The following is a 17,086-nucleotide window of genomic DNA, read 5'->3' on the forward strand; positions in this document are numbered from 1 at the left end:
TCTCGGCCATCTTTGAGAAGGCCGTCGCCAGATGCCTGGACGACAGGAAATACCTGTTGGGCCTCCAGCTGGAGCCTGGGAACCTCTTCCCGCCCGTCTCGGCCATCATGTTGAAGGCCGTCGCCAGATGCGGACTCCAGATGCCTGTGGAGGAGGTCAGTCAGGTCTCCTCCACTGCCCCTGTCCTTGGCTTCCAGGGCATGGCCGCCCCGCAGCCACGTCCTCCCTGTGTCAGGGGGCTGCCCATTGCCCGTGGCTTTCAGGCGGCCCTCCAGTCCACCTGGGAAGACCATGCTGACCCTCCCAAGCTCGGTTTTGACATCAACGTCGTTGGCGCCGCCGAGTTGGGCATCGTGGCCTTGCCCCCCATGGACCCCGTGCTGGCCCAGACCATCTCCGACGAGCAGAAGGGCCGCAACCCCGTCGCCCTGACCCCCAAGCCGGTCTTCACTGACCAGAAGGAGAAGGCCATCTCCATGGCAGTAGAGAGGGCCTACAAGGCTTCCGCCCTGACTGCCCGCGCCCTCAACGCGGCCATGTGGCTCCAGGGCTCCCTCAGCGTCCTACTGGGGGAGCTCAAGCCCAAGCTGGGCGAGCAGGCAGATGAGGTGAAGAGGTTGGTGCAGCTCATCATTCAGCTGAACTGTCACGTCACACAATGGACGGGAAGGGCGATGGACATCTGCGCCGGGCTGGAGAGAGCGAGGTGGCTCAACCTCGCAAAATTCTCCCACAAAGACAGGAAATACCTGTTGGGCCTCCAGCTGGAGCCTGGGAACCTCTTCCCGCCCGTCTCGGCCATCATGTTGAAGGCCGTCGCCAGATGCGGACTCCAGATGCCTGTGGAGGAGCTTCAGGTCTCCTCCACTGCCCCTGTCCTTGGCTTCCAGGGCATGGCCGTCCCGCAGCCACGTCCTCGCCGTGTCAGGGGGCTGCCCATTGCCCGTGACTTTCAGGCGGCCCTCCAGTCCACCTGGGAAGACCATGCTGACCCTCCCAAGCTTGGTTTTAACATAAACGTCGCTGGCGCCGCCGAGTTGGGCATCGTGGCCTTGCCCCCCATGGACCCCGTGCTGGCCCAGACCATCTCCGACGAGCAGAAGGGCCGCAACCCCATCACCCTGACCCCCAAGCCGGTCTTCACTGACCAGAGGTGGAAGGCCATCTCCATGGCAGTAGAGAGGGCCTACAAGGCTTCCGCCCTGGCTGCCCGCGCCCTCAACGCGGCCGCGCTGCTCCAGGGCTCCCTCAGCGTCCTACTGGGGGAGCTCAAGCCCAAGCTGGGCGAGCAGGCAGATGAGGTGAAGAGGTTGGTGCAGCTCATCATACAGCTGAACTGCCACGTCACACAATGGACGGGAAGGGTGATGGACATCTGCGCCGGGCTGGAGAGAGCGAGGTGGCTCAACCTCGCAAAATTCTCCCACAACGCCAGGAAGCACCTGTTGGGCCTCCAGCTGGTGCCTGGGAACCTCTTCCAGGGTGCCGCAGAGTTCCTGGCCCAGTGGGAGGCAGCCTCGTCCGTGTTCAAGCCCACGCCTCCTCCTAGCTCCAGGCCCCGCACAGACAGGTCTACTGTCAGAGGGCGCTCCTCCTCCCGCCAGACCAGGGCTGACCGCCCCCGCACCTCCTCAGCCCCGGTAGCCTCCGGGGAGAGACCCCAGGAGGAAGGGGGCAGCCGCAGACAGGCCACACGCCCGCCTCCCCCCCCCAAGCCTCAGCGCCGCGACACAGGCAGGTCCTGTCACGGGCGGGGCAAATGATACTTTCCCCCCTGTTCCTCCCAGCGCCTGGACAGAGGGAGAACCGGGTCAAGCCTGGGGGGAACATCTGAACGGTCTGCAGCTCCACCCACGTCCCCACGGGCGGAGTGGGTGGAGACAGGCCCCCCGCTGTGTTTTGGGGAAGAGGCCAGGACTCTCGCTGGCCCCAGAGGACAAGGTCAAGGACGGCTCCTCTGGCGCCAAGAGACACAGGATAGTTAATTCACAAGAGTTGTTAAAAACTGTTCATGTTGTCCACACTGCTCATGTGCCTCTTTTGTTCCAATAAAGTTGTTTCAAAATACAAAACCACACATTATTCAGCCCCTGTCAGGAGACCACAAGGTATAGACAGGGCAAAAGCAACCTGATAGATGGGTGTATCAAACTTTTCTCAGTTGATCCTTATGTCATTTTTGACGCAGAATCCATTTCTGCTTGGGACATTTTGGTATTGCGCATAGTTAACACATTGCGTGCCAATCGCGTAGATCTACGCAAACCTAAATAATTGCGCAGCGTGCCAGTCGCGTAGATCTACGCAAAGTGGTCTTTTTTTTTTTTTTTATCGTGACAGCCCTACCCTGGGCCCGTCTCGGCCATCTTTGAGAAGGCCGTCGCCAGATGCCTGTACGACAGGAAATACCTGTTGGGCCTCCAGCTGGAGCCTGGGAACCTCTTCCCGCCCGTCTCGGCCATCATGTTGAAGGCCGTCGCCAGATGCGGACTCCAGATGCCTGTGGAGGAGGTCAGTCAGGTCTCCTCCACTGCCCCTGTCCTTGGCTTCCAGGGCGTGGCCGCCCCGCAGCCACGTCCTCCCCGTGTCAGGGGGCTGCCCCAAGCTCGGTTTTGACATCAACGTCGCTGGCGCCGCCGAGTTGGGCATCGTGGCCTTGCCCCCCATGGACCCCGTGCTGGCCCAGACCATCTCCGACGAGCAGAAGGGCCGCAACCCCATCACCCTGACCCCCAAGCCGGTCTTCACCGACCAGAAGGAGAGAAGGCCATCTCCATGGCAGTAGAGAGGGCCTACTAATTATGTTGATTATGTGGGTGTTGGAGACTGAGTAATGTCTTTAGGGCACCAAATATATAAATTGTTAACAAATATAATGTGTATATAAAATGTGTTTTAGATGAGATGTTGCAGATCAATTATGCAAATTAGATAAATCTTTACATTTATTATTAATGCATGAGTTCTTCATAAGAACACAGCAAAACAAATTATTTTAGTAAACTAGCCTAAATATTTTAGGGTCTAAGGTTGTACCCTTTATGACAGGAAGTGGCGTGAGAAATCTCCCATAAGCAAGACATCTCGCTCAAATAATATAGCTATTTTTCATATTACTCGCTCAATGTCTCGCTTATGGGAGAGCACGCTGGCGTGATCAGAGAAGTATTTATTATACACTTCCAAACAATTCATTGGCTGGACCACCCTTGTCACATGAGCTCCTCCTGCCCACCGATGCCATCATCCATGGGGGCGGCCTCCTGTACAAGCTCCACAAGCGAGACATCTCGCTTGTAATACTCAAATAACCGGGGTTACGTCTGTAACCTGTAGTTCTTGCTTGTATGGCGCCATGGGCAAACCCCCCAGACCTCAGAGCAGTGTGGTGATTGGCCCTGTGGGGACCTCACTATGTCTGGTGTGGATTCATCTATTTTCATTGTTAATTGCTTAACCCATTTAGACCTGAGGCCGATTCTAGTTTTCTGAAAAACTTAAAGTAATACTAGGTAACTTAGTAACTTAAAAAAGAAAAAACTAAAGTTAAATTGTATATCTTTTGTGAGTGGCAAATGTTTCACAACACCCACTCCGCGAAAATGACGTCATCCGGCCGGAAAATAGAAACGGAAATGCACCGGTTTCCTGTTTGGCCAGGAACTACCACACCGGTTTCCTGTTTGGCCAGGAACTACCACACCGGTTTCCTGTTTGGCCAGGAACTACCGCGCTAATAACAAAGAGGAATCTCACGCTGTTTTTAAAACATTGTAGGATTTGAAGATGGAAAAACCACAGCAAAAGAAAACACAGCTCACGGTAACTAAAGCTCCACTGGCTAAGAGAAACGATCCACAGATAGTATAAAACAATTAAAAACGCTTTTTGAAACGCTTCGGTCTTCCGGTGAAAACAAATGGAATTCTGGGTAATGCAGGAATATACGAACGACCTGCAGTGACGGTAATGACCAGCAGAGGCTGCTAAAAATCGTTATTTGTGGACCTGCCTTGTATTACTTTAAAACATAAAAATATTTATTCCAAAATTACAACAGATGTATGTTGCTATATACTGTACATAGCAACAGAAACCCCAAAAGGGGTTCCCGTCCTCAAAGGTATAGTTACAAATATTGGTTCCCGCCCAAAATGGGTTAAATTGAATTCTGCCCTCTGTTGTATCCCATTCCTTCTTGCTGAGTCAACATAGTTGTCAAAAGAACAGACAGAGACATGCTATATTCACCCTTGAAAGACATACTACATACACCCAGACACAATACATACACAAACGGATAGACGCACACTCACAGACAGGAGAATAACTGTTCTTTTATGATTCCAATAGCTTCCTCCAGGAGGAAGCCTCCAGGGGGATGTGAATTCTGGCCCAGGGTCGGCGTCTCTGTTTGGGACAGGTCAGGGTCCGGCTCCCCCCGACATCAGATCCCTGATCAGCCAACTACGGCCAGAGATGTTCAGCAGCCTGGAGGAGATTATTAAAGACGTGAAAAAGAACTCCGTCCACGGCGTCCAGTTCTACATTCACAGTACTGAAGAGGATGATATGCACTATGACCACATCAAGGTATTCATAATAACAGTCATAAACCGTTGTTGTCTAGCTTTCAATGCAGAGAGAACAGATGCTAATCATAATAACAATGTGTTGTAGGAACATCTGTTGAAGCAGGGACATACAGAGCAGAGTCCTATCACCTTCATGGAAAAAGAAAGCACTGAAGAAGACAGACTGCTGATCATAATACAGAACAAAGATATAGCAAAGCACATACACAAGGTACTGTTTATTAACTTAACTGACTGATGTTACTGGTTTACTAACAGACTGGTTCACTGACTCGCTGTTTACTCATCGACAGGGTGATTTACCAACTGAATGGTTTCCTTACTGACTTGATGTGCATCTATCTGTGTGTTCAGATTCCAGGTCTGATGCGTTTGAAGCAGCGGCCCTCTGTAGTGTTTTATGGTGTTGACACTGTGGATGACCTCAGAAATAACAGCCCCAATGAGCTGTTTGTCTCTGGAGGCTGCATTGTTTCAGATGAGTTTGTCCTTAACCCAGACTTCATCACACATGGTGAGGAGACTGCTGAAGAAGAGTGTGTATTGTATTTCTGACAGTGTCAATGTTTGTCAATGGAAATGTAACAACCAAGTAATCATCCTTGTTGCGCTACTGTAACTGTAAGGAAAGAGGGTTTATGTTAGCAAGAACAGAACGGAGGGGTGTGTGTGTGTGTGTGTGTGTGTGTGTGTGTGTGTGCCTGCCTTCACGGAGCCACGTTGATTAGACCATAAACATGTGAGAATCTCTCCTCTCTCTCTGAGAAGGGGAAGCATGTTGGCTTACCAACATTTAAGCTAGAGAACTTGCATAGTATTCCTTTAAGGTAACTGTAGGCTAAATGTGTTTATTTTATTGTAAAATCCCACATTAATCATGGCATCTTTACTGCACGTTAATTGTGATGTATGTGTGTGTTTGTTGTGCAGAGCGTCTGGCAGCCCTGCTGATGTTCCTGGAACAGAAGAGTTCACCAGAGTGTGTGTGGAGATGGAGAGTTCACTTTAAAACAATGAAAAAACTTAAGGAACAAGCTAGGTATTTATTTTAACAACTATAACTACTAATACTATTGTACATCTACTCCCACTTCTATAACTCCTACTACTATAACTACTTCTGCTACTAACTTAACTACTACTATTACTGCTGCTGCAATATTTACTACTAGTAGTGTAGTAGTTATTACATGTCATGTCTCACCATTTAAAAAATTGGCAACATCAGCGATGCATGTCTTTTTGTCTATCAGATTTAAGCGCGAAGCTGCAAAACTATTGGAAGTGCTGACAACCTATCACAAGCGTCTGATTTTGGAGATACTCCCCTATCATCATTGTGACATCATGAGCTGCAAACCGCCTGAGCTGGAATGTCTGATAGACCTACAGGCCAGATACACGAGTCACCGCCATTTTATATATTTAACAGGTACGGACAAATACACAGCATGGTTGGAATATAGTATACACGGACATATTATTAATAGTGTATTTAATTTGTCTGATTTGTTTACATTTACACCTGTTGAATTAGACCTCTATATTGGTTTATCAGAGATGCAAACTCCTCACCTTTTAGCTAAATTAGCTGTTTTTAAATCAAAACTCTGAGATCCATGTAAATCTATCTTCTCCAATTGTGCCTGACAATTGTCAGATCGTATTTGTCAGTTCATGACAATTCCACTAGCCAATAGTCTCACCTCCGGCTCACTCACAGTGCTCTGCTGCTCTCTTCCCCTCACCTCAACTTCACTTGAAAATAGATTGCACGTCACAGTGTTGCTTGAATATGACAAGAAAATTACAACAGTTTTGATTGAAAAAGCATTCATATCAGACTGTCAGAAATAACAATAATATGCAAAGATTTCTGTCAAATAAGAAATAAGGTAACAAACAAGGTCACCGTGCTTGCTGTCGTGCATAGTCACCATGAAAGGCTCATTCTGGACATTCTGAAGTAAACAACAACCTGATAATGGCTGTTAGAATTCGTTTTGAAGCAGATGCAAATATTTAGTAACTGGAAATGAGCATGTAAAGTGAATATGTTTCAAAATGTTCTCCAGAATGCCCACACACCCTAGCCTGGCATGGCCAGACTAATATCACTGCATAGATATTAGTCTGGAATCTCTGCGTGGAACCTGCATTTCCATGGGGCGAATAAAAACACAAATGTGAACAAAACAACCGAGCGGGGCCAGACCAAATCTGCTGAGGGCGTCTTTGTTTACATCCACACCTGATACATTTGTCTGTTTAGTTTTATTTGTTTTATTCATATAATTTTGTGTATTTATAACTACTCTCGAATCAAATCTATTCCGGTTAATCATGTCTACCAGATTTAATTTATTATATTTTCTTCTGCTGTTAAGAGATTGATTTAACAATTTATGTTTATTTATTTCTCCTTCTAAACATCATTTTGAGACATTCTCCAACTACTACATTCATAGAGATTATGCAATATCCGTTGTATCCCATTATAATAGTACTTGGAGGCCAATCTATGTCAGTCACTATGTCAGTACTATGATGTCAGAATGCTGACACACAGATACACTGTCAGAGAGCCTATGCATTTATTTTCACATTTTTCCTCCCAGAACGTCGTTTTGAGATGTTCCCCAACTTCTCCAGCAGTGGCATCGTTGTTGCCAGTATCAATGACATCACACATAACTTCAACAACGTGGTCGGTTATCATGACAGCAGATACAAGTCACAGCCAATTCAAGATGACCTCTTGGATCTCAAAGGTGAGAGCTGGATTCTGAATACAGACTTCTGTTATGGAATTATTGGACAGTATTTTTCGTTTTTTATTTTAAAGCTGCAATCCGGGACTTAATACAATATAATGTATAGCACATTTACAATTGTTGGAGGTGGTGGACGGTCTCGGAACCTTTTCTCAGAACTCATGCACCCCCAGCTGTCCTAACTACAGTAGCTCGGAAAGCCTGTCCGAACCACTAAAGTTTTTTCTGACGTCGAAAGGGGCATGTATTGGCCTTTAGACACCAACTGGTGGACAAGTAGCCCTCCCAATATCTCCCCTTACCAACAGGCAATTTCCTCTTATTATAGAATTCTGGTTTCCCATGTGGAAGATGCAGGTTTAAATCCGGGGTGTTACAGTTGCAATTACCTCTCTTCCTCAATAGAGGACGTAATCATGAATCGTAGCTACAAGGTACTTTAAATGAGGAGGTAGACGAGGTAGTAGTGATGCACGGGCCGACAAGTAGCCTGCAGGTCCCGCAGGTTGAACCGCGGGGCGGGCAAGTGGGTTCTAGATTACGACGCAATTATCGCGGGGCGGGCGAAGCGGGTCAACCCACGGAAGAAAAAAAACACACACAAACACACCCCCTCTCTCTCGCGTGCTCTCTCTCCCTCCCTCCCTCTATCTCCCTCTCTCTCTCTCTCTCTCTCTGGAAAGCAATTGAATGGACTTGCTTGTGTGTTTTGTTTATTTTTGGGCGGATTGCGGGACCGTCTAGGCCGTTGATTTATATAAATCTTTGCGGGACCGGCTGGGGTGGGTTGGACTCGCGCGGGGGGGCGGGCGGGCGGGGCGGTTATGAAAAAACCTGACCCGCGCATCACTACGAGGTAGTGTTTGAGGTTTGAAGCTGACATATTAGTACAATAATGCTGGAGTTTTTTCCCCCCATGTGTGTGTACATTAGGGCTGACCCAAACAACTCGAATATTCGAAGCTTCGTTCGATGGCACATGCTTCGAACTTTTTTTTAAAAATCGAGTAATTGGCCGTTTTTTTTATTTGGTTTTTTTTATTTTTTTTTACCCCCCACCCCCCCAATGACCCCCCTCCCGCCCCCCCCCCCCCCCCCCCCCAATTGTACAATCTGCGCAGCAATGGACCCCCGCTACAAGAAGTTAAAGTGGCTGTACAATTGGGGGGGGGCCGCGTGCCTTACCATGCGCCTCAATACGTTTACCTTGCTCCCACCAGTGCAACGTCACGACGTCCTCCTGACATGTGTTAATCAAAGCCGCCAACAAACAAACAAGAGCAGCCTGCAGGCATGTCCGCGAAGAAATCAGAAGTGTGGTTGCATTTTAAAGTATGCCCAGACAACACCAGAAAAGCACAATGCCAGATTTGCGAAAAGAAAATGGCATACCTCAACTCAACAACAAGTTTGAAGAGCCACTTGATAAACGTAAGTAGCAGCATAACGTAGCAGCACTGCACATCCATTAAGCCAATGGCTAATGTAGTTAGCATTAGCAAGCAACTTGACTAATTGTTATCATTATATGCGTTTATAGGTGCATCTGCTTAAACTGGATGCTTCATCAGCCGGCCCCAGCAGGACAGGGACACAAACCACTATTGAGTCATCAATAACTAAAAGGACTCTTACGGAATCCAGGAAGGGTGTCATAACTGAGGCACTAGTCTCGTTCATCGCAGAGGACATGAGACCAATAAACATTGTGGAAGGGAAGGGATTTAAACACTTAATAAAATCACTGGAGCCACTGTATACTTTGCCCAAGCGAGAGAATATCTCTCATGCTCTTTCTGCAAAACACAGTTACATTCGTGATCAGGTTAAAGGAGAAATTGATACGTGCTCTGCTGTCAGTTTCACAACTGATATGTGGACCAGTCTACACATGGAGGCATACATGACGGTGACAGCTCACATGATAAACAACGACTGGGAAATGAAAAACTATGTGTTGGAGACTAGGGCCATGGAGGAGGCTCACACGGGTGTAAACATTGCACAGAGACTTGGAGACGTAGCCGATGCTTACGCCATACCCGCAAAGAAGAGAGTTGCAGTTGTTTGCGACAATGCGTCCAATATGACTCTGTGTCTCAATACACTGAAAGCAGAGGCGGATTGGGGTGATGTCAGGGGGGTGCGCTGTGCGGGGCATACGCTCCAGCTGTGCATCAATGCTGCACTAAAACATCATGACCCTGTAAACCGAACCGTGGGATATGCTAGGAGACTCGTGTCCCACTTCAAAAAGAGTTCCAAAGCAACTACGGCGTTAAAGGCTAAACAGAGGTCACAGCCAGGCGAGACAGCAGTCGAGCACAAGTTAATTCAAGACGTCGCAACTCGCTGGAACTCGACGTATTCAATGCTCCAGCGTCTGTGCGAGCAACGGTGGCCAATCTCGGCTGTCCTTTCTGACCGAGACGTCACTAAAAGAGAGGACCGAGCTCTGGACCTGACAACCGCCCAGTGGGCCATCGCAGAGGATACTGTCGCCATCTTGAAGCCCTTCCTCACTCTGACTGAGCTGTTGTCAAAGGAAGAAAATGTGTCCTTATCAGCAGTAGTACCAATGCTGATTAATCTAAAAAGAGAATATCTGACAGAGGAAGATGATGACAGCCCCGCCACAAAAGCTCTGAAAAGTAAACTGTCGGAGGAAATTAATAGGAGGTGGCGAATCTCAGACCCAACTGATGCTGCTGTCCTCTGCGCAGCCATGGACCCCCGCTACAAGAAGTTAAAGTGGCTGTCCGACTTGGGAAAGCAACAGGTCCACACAGAGGTGACACGTCTGGCTGAGCGCCTGGCTCTCCAGGCTGCCTTTTCTGAGAGTGACGGGGACGAAGACATTGACGCGGCTTCACCGGCAAAGAGGGCTAAAACGGACCGAGATATCGTCATTGACCGACTCCTCTTGATGGACGATGAAGATGAACCCCGCAGTGGCGGCACTGCAGAAGATGAACTGACTGACTTTTTAAGAGACAGATCCAAAGCGGAAACCGGCCCACTGAAATGGTGGAGGTTAAATCAGCACCGCTTTCCCAAGTTGGCAACTCTATCAAAGCGTCTTCTCTGCATCCCTGCCACTTCAACCCCTTCGGAGCGCATCTTTTCGAAAGCGGGATTTATTGTTAACAAAACTAGAAGTTCCCTGTTGCCAAAAAATGTGGACACGTTGGTCTTTTTGGCACACAATCAAAAACGAGTTCAATCGAAAGCACAGCAGTGAGTAGTCAGACTCCTTATTTGTCCACCAGCCTTAACTTGCTTTTATTTAACTTCATTGTGTCTGTCTTTATTTTTGTAAAAATGTAGGCAACAGAAGCCTATTGATTGAGCCTCAAATGAAGGCATTATGTCTATAATTTATTTTATTTTATTTATTATAGAGCTATTTCGTTGTGCTTTCATAAAGCCTCGATCAAATGATGGCTTAGATGGAATACATTTTTTTGTTGACATTGTTCTATTGTGTTTTAGACAGTAGGTAATTCATTCATTGTGCTTACTGCTTTCATAAAGCCTCGATCAAATGATGGCCTAGAGATGGAGGATTTAATTTTTCGACACAGTTTTATTGTGTTTTAGTAGCTAATTATTTGTGTTTTACTGCTTTCATAAAGCCTCGATCAAATGATGGCTTTAGAGTTCATTTTTTGTTCAGTTAAGCGATGCCGTTCGTTATATGCTGATACTTGACAGTGTGTGCACTTTGCGGTAGCCAAACTTACAGTGTTAGGCCTACCCTTTTATTTTTTGTTTGTATATAATATGAAGGAACTAGAGGTAATGCCTGACTTAAAGTTCATGTTTATGTCGGAGCGGGTCGTAAGTAATTAATTGTGCGTCACTGCTTTCATAACCTCAATTGACGCGGTTACACTGTGAAACAAACAATGTGTTTTTGTTTACTAAAAAGCAAAGAACTTGGTTTAGCTAACATTTAAAAAGTTTAAGAGCTGTGAAACTTTCGTACAGTAGCCTATGGTATATATTTTTTACCATGATGTGTTTGAAAAGACATTTGTATAAATAAAAGGTGCTTATTAAGTCCAGTTATGCGTTTGTCTCTCATCTCTACCTGTAAATATAGCCTACTGCTAGTCTGCTACTATATTTATATGTTTGGGGTTAATCCAAAGACAAGTAGCATATCCAACCTAGCAATGCATGTATTAATGTATTAATTTCGCTGGCTGCAGACTGCAGAGATAGGGCAACAGCGCAGGCCAGCGCAGCCTCGCGCTCATGGCAGATTAGCGACCCGATTTTTTTTTTTTTTTTTTACCCCCCCCCCCCCCCCCGGCCTCCGCCGATTATTCGAAGTTTGATCGTTTTTTTGCCAAAAAACTCGATTATGAAAATTACAATCGAAGGTCAGCCCTAGTGTACATGTACTGTATGTATGTCTGTCTGCGTGTAACATGAACACCTGCAACTCTGAGCAGGCGGGACAGAAGCAGAGGGAGGCCGCAGGCGGAGTACAGCTTTCCCAGGCGCGAGCAGTTAGGAGGGCAGGGACAGGAGAGGTGAAAGGGAAGCAGGGCCCTTCGCTGACATAAATATCCAACAATGCAATGTGGCAGTGACAACAACCAGAATATACCTGGCGGACAGTGAGCAAACCTCTGGCGTAACGTCATTTTCAATTAAACACACACTCACGCGCGCACACAGAGAGACACAGCGCGCATGCACTCAAGACGCAAGCACACGCACGCATGGCGCAATTTTTTTATTAGCAATATTTGCAATACTGCATTTAACACATTGACTGCCGGGAATTAATTAATTAATTCATCCGCCACCGTTTTTACAAATTTTCCGAGTCCCACAGACATTCTTTTTTCAAAAATGTAAACAACAGATGTCTGGGCGGGGAGTACGAAGGGCTCTTATATCATCCGCTAAAGACAAATTGTATCCGCGATCTTCCGTTCTTTAGTTTTCGGCAGTTGATTACAGCTTGTTTTCTCCAAAAACGCAATCTGGGAAAAGAAATAAAAGAGATGAATGTATTTTTATGAATCTGATAACGTTAGTCCGGACGGGCTGGAAATTATTTTGATCATGTGATTGTGTGTATTGTCCCAGGATCAGTCACAGGTTGCGGAATAGCGCCCTCTATTGCAATCGTAATCACTGAAAACACCAACTGACGTCTATAGACGTCCATGGCAGTCGAGTTGGATTTGAAATTACTTCTATAGACATCAATGGCAGTCAATGTGTTAGCATTGTTCCTCTAGTTTATCTATAGCTCAATGAATTAAACTCATCAAAGGCACAGCTGGGTGTGATTTATTTAAATTTTCTTTCCAACATTTATTTTTCAATATTAAAAAATCACTCTACAACATTCAAGCATGATGGTCACAATTAACTTCACTAATACAAAAAAATACAAAATACAGCATGTTAACAAGGTAGCTAGCTAATGTTTAACCTATTACTAACCTTTTGAAGTTTATATATTGCTTAGCAACATTTTTATTGATGGGCGTCCTGACGGAACTAATTTGTTGTTGGCAAACCTGAATAAATTGCAAATTATCAACAAAGCCATTATGTTGACCCCCTCGGGCACTCAACCTGTGGCCCCATTTCTACAGCCAAATCCCAGCTGTGCTGATATACAGTTATAACAGCACAACCTTGAGTGTGATATTGCTTAATTACTGTACATATGTAAGCAATCTTAAATGGCTGTGTGTGTGTGTTGCATTGTTGTGTCCATGTTATGATAAATGTGTATATAGACTCACAGATTGGTGTGTTGTGTTCACCAGGTGTGGACAGTAGACAGCTGAGCATAGAGGACTCTGCCTTGGGTTCTGACCTCTCTCCTCCCTCCCAAGATGTCTCCACCTCTTCCTCATCCTCCTGCACAGACCATCACCCTCTTCCTCCTCACCCCTCCCTCTCTGACCAGCTGATTCCCAGACCAAGTGGCCCTGGCTCTGCGCCCGCCCAGCCTCCCTCCTCTACCACCTCGTCGTCCTCTGGTGAACTACTGTCGTTACCCCTGGATACGTTGGACACGGATTACGAAGCTCTGCGACTGGCTATCTCACTGTTCAGGGAGGAGCGCCGCGTGCGTAGACTGGAGCAGCAGGAGACGCGGGTGGAGTTTGGCGTCAGTCCCCACAGCAGCTTCCTCCCTGACTCTAATAGTTCCTCCCCTCCGTTAGGACAGACGGAACAAATCCATGTTGCACCTACCGGAGGCAACAACACCTCCGTCCCTCCAGATGGAGTTCAGGAAGGTTTGGCCGAGCGATTTGATCGGTCAAAGCCTGGTGGTGAGTGCTCGACTCCTCCGCTGGGAGGTCAGAGAGGTTCCAGTACACAAATCCAACTCGCCCACAGCAGGACGGCAGTGACCTTTGACTCTGAGCAGGCGGGACAGAAGGAGGCTGCAGGAGGAGTACAGCTTTCCCAGCCCGGAGTCGTTAGGAGGGCAGAGACGGGAGAGGCGAAAGGGAAGCAGAGTCCATCGAAGTCTGGAAAGCTGTCAGACGGTGACACCATGTTTAGTGACAGTGACATGTCACTATGTGGCTCTCAGGACAGCTCAGCCGTTTCAAACAAAAACATGGCAGCCACTCAAGACGTAGAGGCTGTTGCCACGGTGCCCAATAGCCACTCGGATGCTGCGGCTTCAGCCAATGACGACAGAGGTGGAGGGCGTGCCAGCAGAAGCTGCACTAACCCTGCAGGGGGAGACACAGCCAGGTAAGAAGTTTGGTTTAATGCATTTAACATTTAGCTGAAACACAATGGCTGCAGCCCAAAGTCCATGCTAACATACTATTTAGTACGTGAAAAACCTTTGTATGTACTCCATAGCAGATGAAATGCACGAGAATTTCTGGTAAAAGCAGTGGATTTGTATATACCCCAACCCCAGGAAATTACTGAATATGTAGGCCATGAGTTACAGTACTGTGTACCAGTGGTGGAAAGTAACTAAGTACATTTACTTAAGTACTGTACTTAAGTACAATTTTGAGGTTTTTGTACTTTACTTGAGTATTTTCAATTTCCAATACTTTTACTTCTACTCCACTACAATTATTTGAAAACTGAAATTACTAGTTACTTTTCAGATATAAATTATGATATAATGAAACATACATTAACCACTTTAACCCTGTTTTATACCTAGGCTATTTGAAAATAGCAGATCTACAAGCTCACAACGCGTCGCATCGCGACGCGTTGTGAGCTTGTACTGTAGATCGGCTATTTTCAAATATTTAGTACTTTTACTTTTGGTATTTTAAGTACATTTTGATGCCAATACTTTTGTACTTTTACTCAAGTACATTTTTAATTTTGGACTTTTACTTGTAACGGAGTATTTTTATATTGCAGTATTGGTACTTTTACTTGAGTATAGAATTTGAGTACTTTTTCCATCACTGCTGTGTACATTCTGATCTATATTATGGGTCGTTCTGATCTTAGCAGTCTGTCTCCTTGTTTTCATCCCAACAGTCTGACTTCTTGTTTTTTTCTCTGATCCTAGAGATGACCGGCCAATAGGAGGACAAGTGGCAGCAGCAGCTCCTGGCACCGTGGACAACACAGTAACGGGCTGTGTCACAACGGTAACGGCTCCCGGCAACGTGAACAACACAGCAGCAGTAACCGGCAGTGTCGCCATGGCAACGGCTCCCGGCAACGCGAACAACACAGCAGCAGTAACCGGCAGTGTCACCATGGCAACGGCTCCCGGCAACGTGAACAACACAGCAGCAGTAACCGGCAGTGTCGCCATGGCAACGGCTCCCGGCAACGCGAACAACACAGCAGCAGTAACTGGCCGTGTCAATATGGTAACGGCTCCCTGTAACGTGAACAACGCGGCAGCAGTAACCAGCACTGTCACCATGGTAACGGCTCATGGCAACGTCAACAACGCAGCCGTAACCAGCAGTGTCAACATGGCTACCGTCCCCCGTCCTCCTCTGCCGCGACTCCAGCAGCTCCAACAGCAGCTCCAACAGCACCAGAACCAACTGCAGCAGCAAAGACACCTCCAGCCTGGCCCGGGACTCCTGGCTGCTTCCTTCCACCCACACAACCCTCTACTGGGACCCCTGGCCGCCTTCGGAGGGGCTCTACTGGGCCCGGGGCCCATGTCCTTTAGGCATCCTTTCATGTGGGGTGTCCCAGTGAGGGGCCCCGCCAACCCTGCTATTCAGGGCAACAGCAGGTTCAGAGGACGGCCTAGAGGTGGGTTTAACGGAATGTAGGGGTAGGGGAGAGGAGGGGTCACTCCAAATAGATACCGGGGTATCTCCCAGACGCCTGATCACCGATAGAATGTATAGAATGTGCTCACACACCAAGTTACCACAAAACCACTAGCCAGTAACCACCATATCCGTCAAATTCTAAACCAGTCAACAACACTAACGTGGATCGCTACCTTCACCTGATAATCTCCATTATTTTATCTTTTAATCCTTTACCATTCAACCATCACCAACGTTCTCATTCAGATCAGCTGTTCAAGTTTTACCTTTTATGTTGAAAGCAAAAACTCCAGCACACTGTCTTCAAATGCAATTACAAAACGTACTTTCTGGTTATCTTATAGGATAACCTGATGAAGGCCTAACAGACCGAAAGGTTATTCCCATTAAAACTTCATAATTGCATTTGAAGACAGTGGGCGGGAGTTTTTGCTTTCAGTACGTTGGGGCCCTCGTTTGGTCTTCTCCTACGCACCTGTCGCCTTTGTAGGTGTGCAAAAGACTTATTTTTATGTTGAAACGGAACGAGGAGTTTATTAACATATAAACAAACTGTGTGATTGTACGTGGAGGCTTTTGTGTGCCTGTGACAGACTGCTGTTCCAAAAACACTGACCAAGTTCCAATCAATCAGACCATGGAGGTCTGATTGTGTTCCCAACAGCACCAGCGGATCTCACATAGGTAGATGAAATCAGCGACGACCACAGCAATAACAAATATACATCATTTCTAAAGGCATACATACCCTGTGGATGAATAGACAGAGATAGGAGTGGCCATGAGACGAGTTGGAGTTGCATCTTGGGAAACAAACTCAGCCGTCCCAGCCCCCCACGTATCATGACAAAAGAGCAAAATGGCCGCCGTGTATATATGGTCGATTGAGGTTGCAACTTTAAGTTCAGTCATTGGAGAGCTGACTTGTGTATATAGTTTAATTTACCTTAAGCACTTTTCCCAGACTGTCTACTTCTTCTCAGTCTGTTCTATGAAAACTTGATGTCGTTCAGCAGGAGGAAGGGGTCCAGCATCTCCCTGCTCAAGGATCCTTTTACAGGTTTGGAAAAATGTAACCTGGGACATTTCCATTACAGGACCCGTGAAACAAAACACCTTAAAAAGAAAATAAAAAAAAAACTGCACGATTTGTGGGTAAAAAAAGTAAACGATTCAAAGTTTGAGTTCCTAAGTATTTGTGTTATATAATTGTTTTTGTCTGTTGTCTGTGCTTGAGTTATTTTTTAAAGTATAAAAGTCGCAGCCTACCCAGGGCTGTGTGTATGTTTTTGTACTAAAGAAGTCCAGTCAGGTTGAAATCCCCCCAGAGAAGGTCTCTGCAGGTGGCCAGTAACATGTTTTTTTTAATTCTTATTTTTTTATTTTTATACCATCTTACTGTTTGTATTAAAATGTACCTGCTGAAAATTATTGTGTCTCC

At 46.7% G+C, this 17,086-nt stretch overlaps 1 protein-coding gene across 4 annotated transcripts in view; it reads left to right on the top strand.

Annotated features, from left to right (window-relative positions):
- tasora (transcription activation suppressor a) overlaps positions 1-17,076 on the top strand; it is a 52,813-nt gene extending 35,737 nt beyond the window's left edge. For all 4 annotated transcript variants that reach the window (XM_080424415.1, XM_080424418.1, XM_080424416.1 and 1 more), the window contains 8 exons: positions 4,354-4,593; positions 4,681-4,806; positions 4,950-5,109; positions 5,526-5,634; positions 5,849-6,027; positions 7,214-7,366; positions 13,171-14,116; positions 14,913-17,076. In XM_080424415.1, coding sequence (XP_080280541.1) covers positions 4,354-4,593; positions 4,681-4,806; positions 4,950-5,109; positions 5,526-5,634; positions 5,849-6,027; positions 7,214-7,366; positions 13,171-14,116; positions 14,913-15,642 — 2,643 coding nt within the window. In that variant the 3' untranslated portion in view covers positions 15,643-17,076. The remainder of the gene's footprint in view (positions 1-4,353; positions 4,594-4,680; positions 4,807-4,949; positions 5,110-5,525; positions 5,635-5,848; positions 6,028-7,213; positions 7,367-13,170; positions 14,117-14,912) is intronic.
- Positions 17,077-17,086: the final 10 nt, after the last annotated feature.

The sequence above is a fragment of the Gymnoscopelus braueri genome (genome assembly GCF_963280865.1).
Source record: "Gymnoscopelus braueri genome assembly, chromosome: 3".
In the NCBI taxonomy this organism is placed as follows: Eukaryota; Metazoa; Chordata; class Actinopteri; order Myctophiformes; family Myctophidae; genus Gymnoscopelus; species Gymnoscopelus braueri.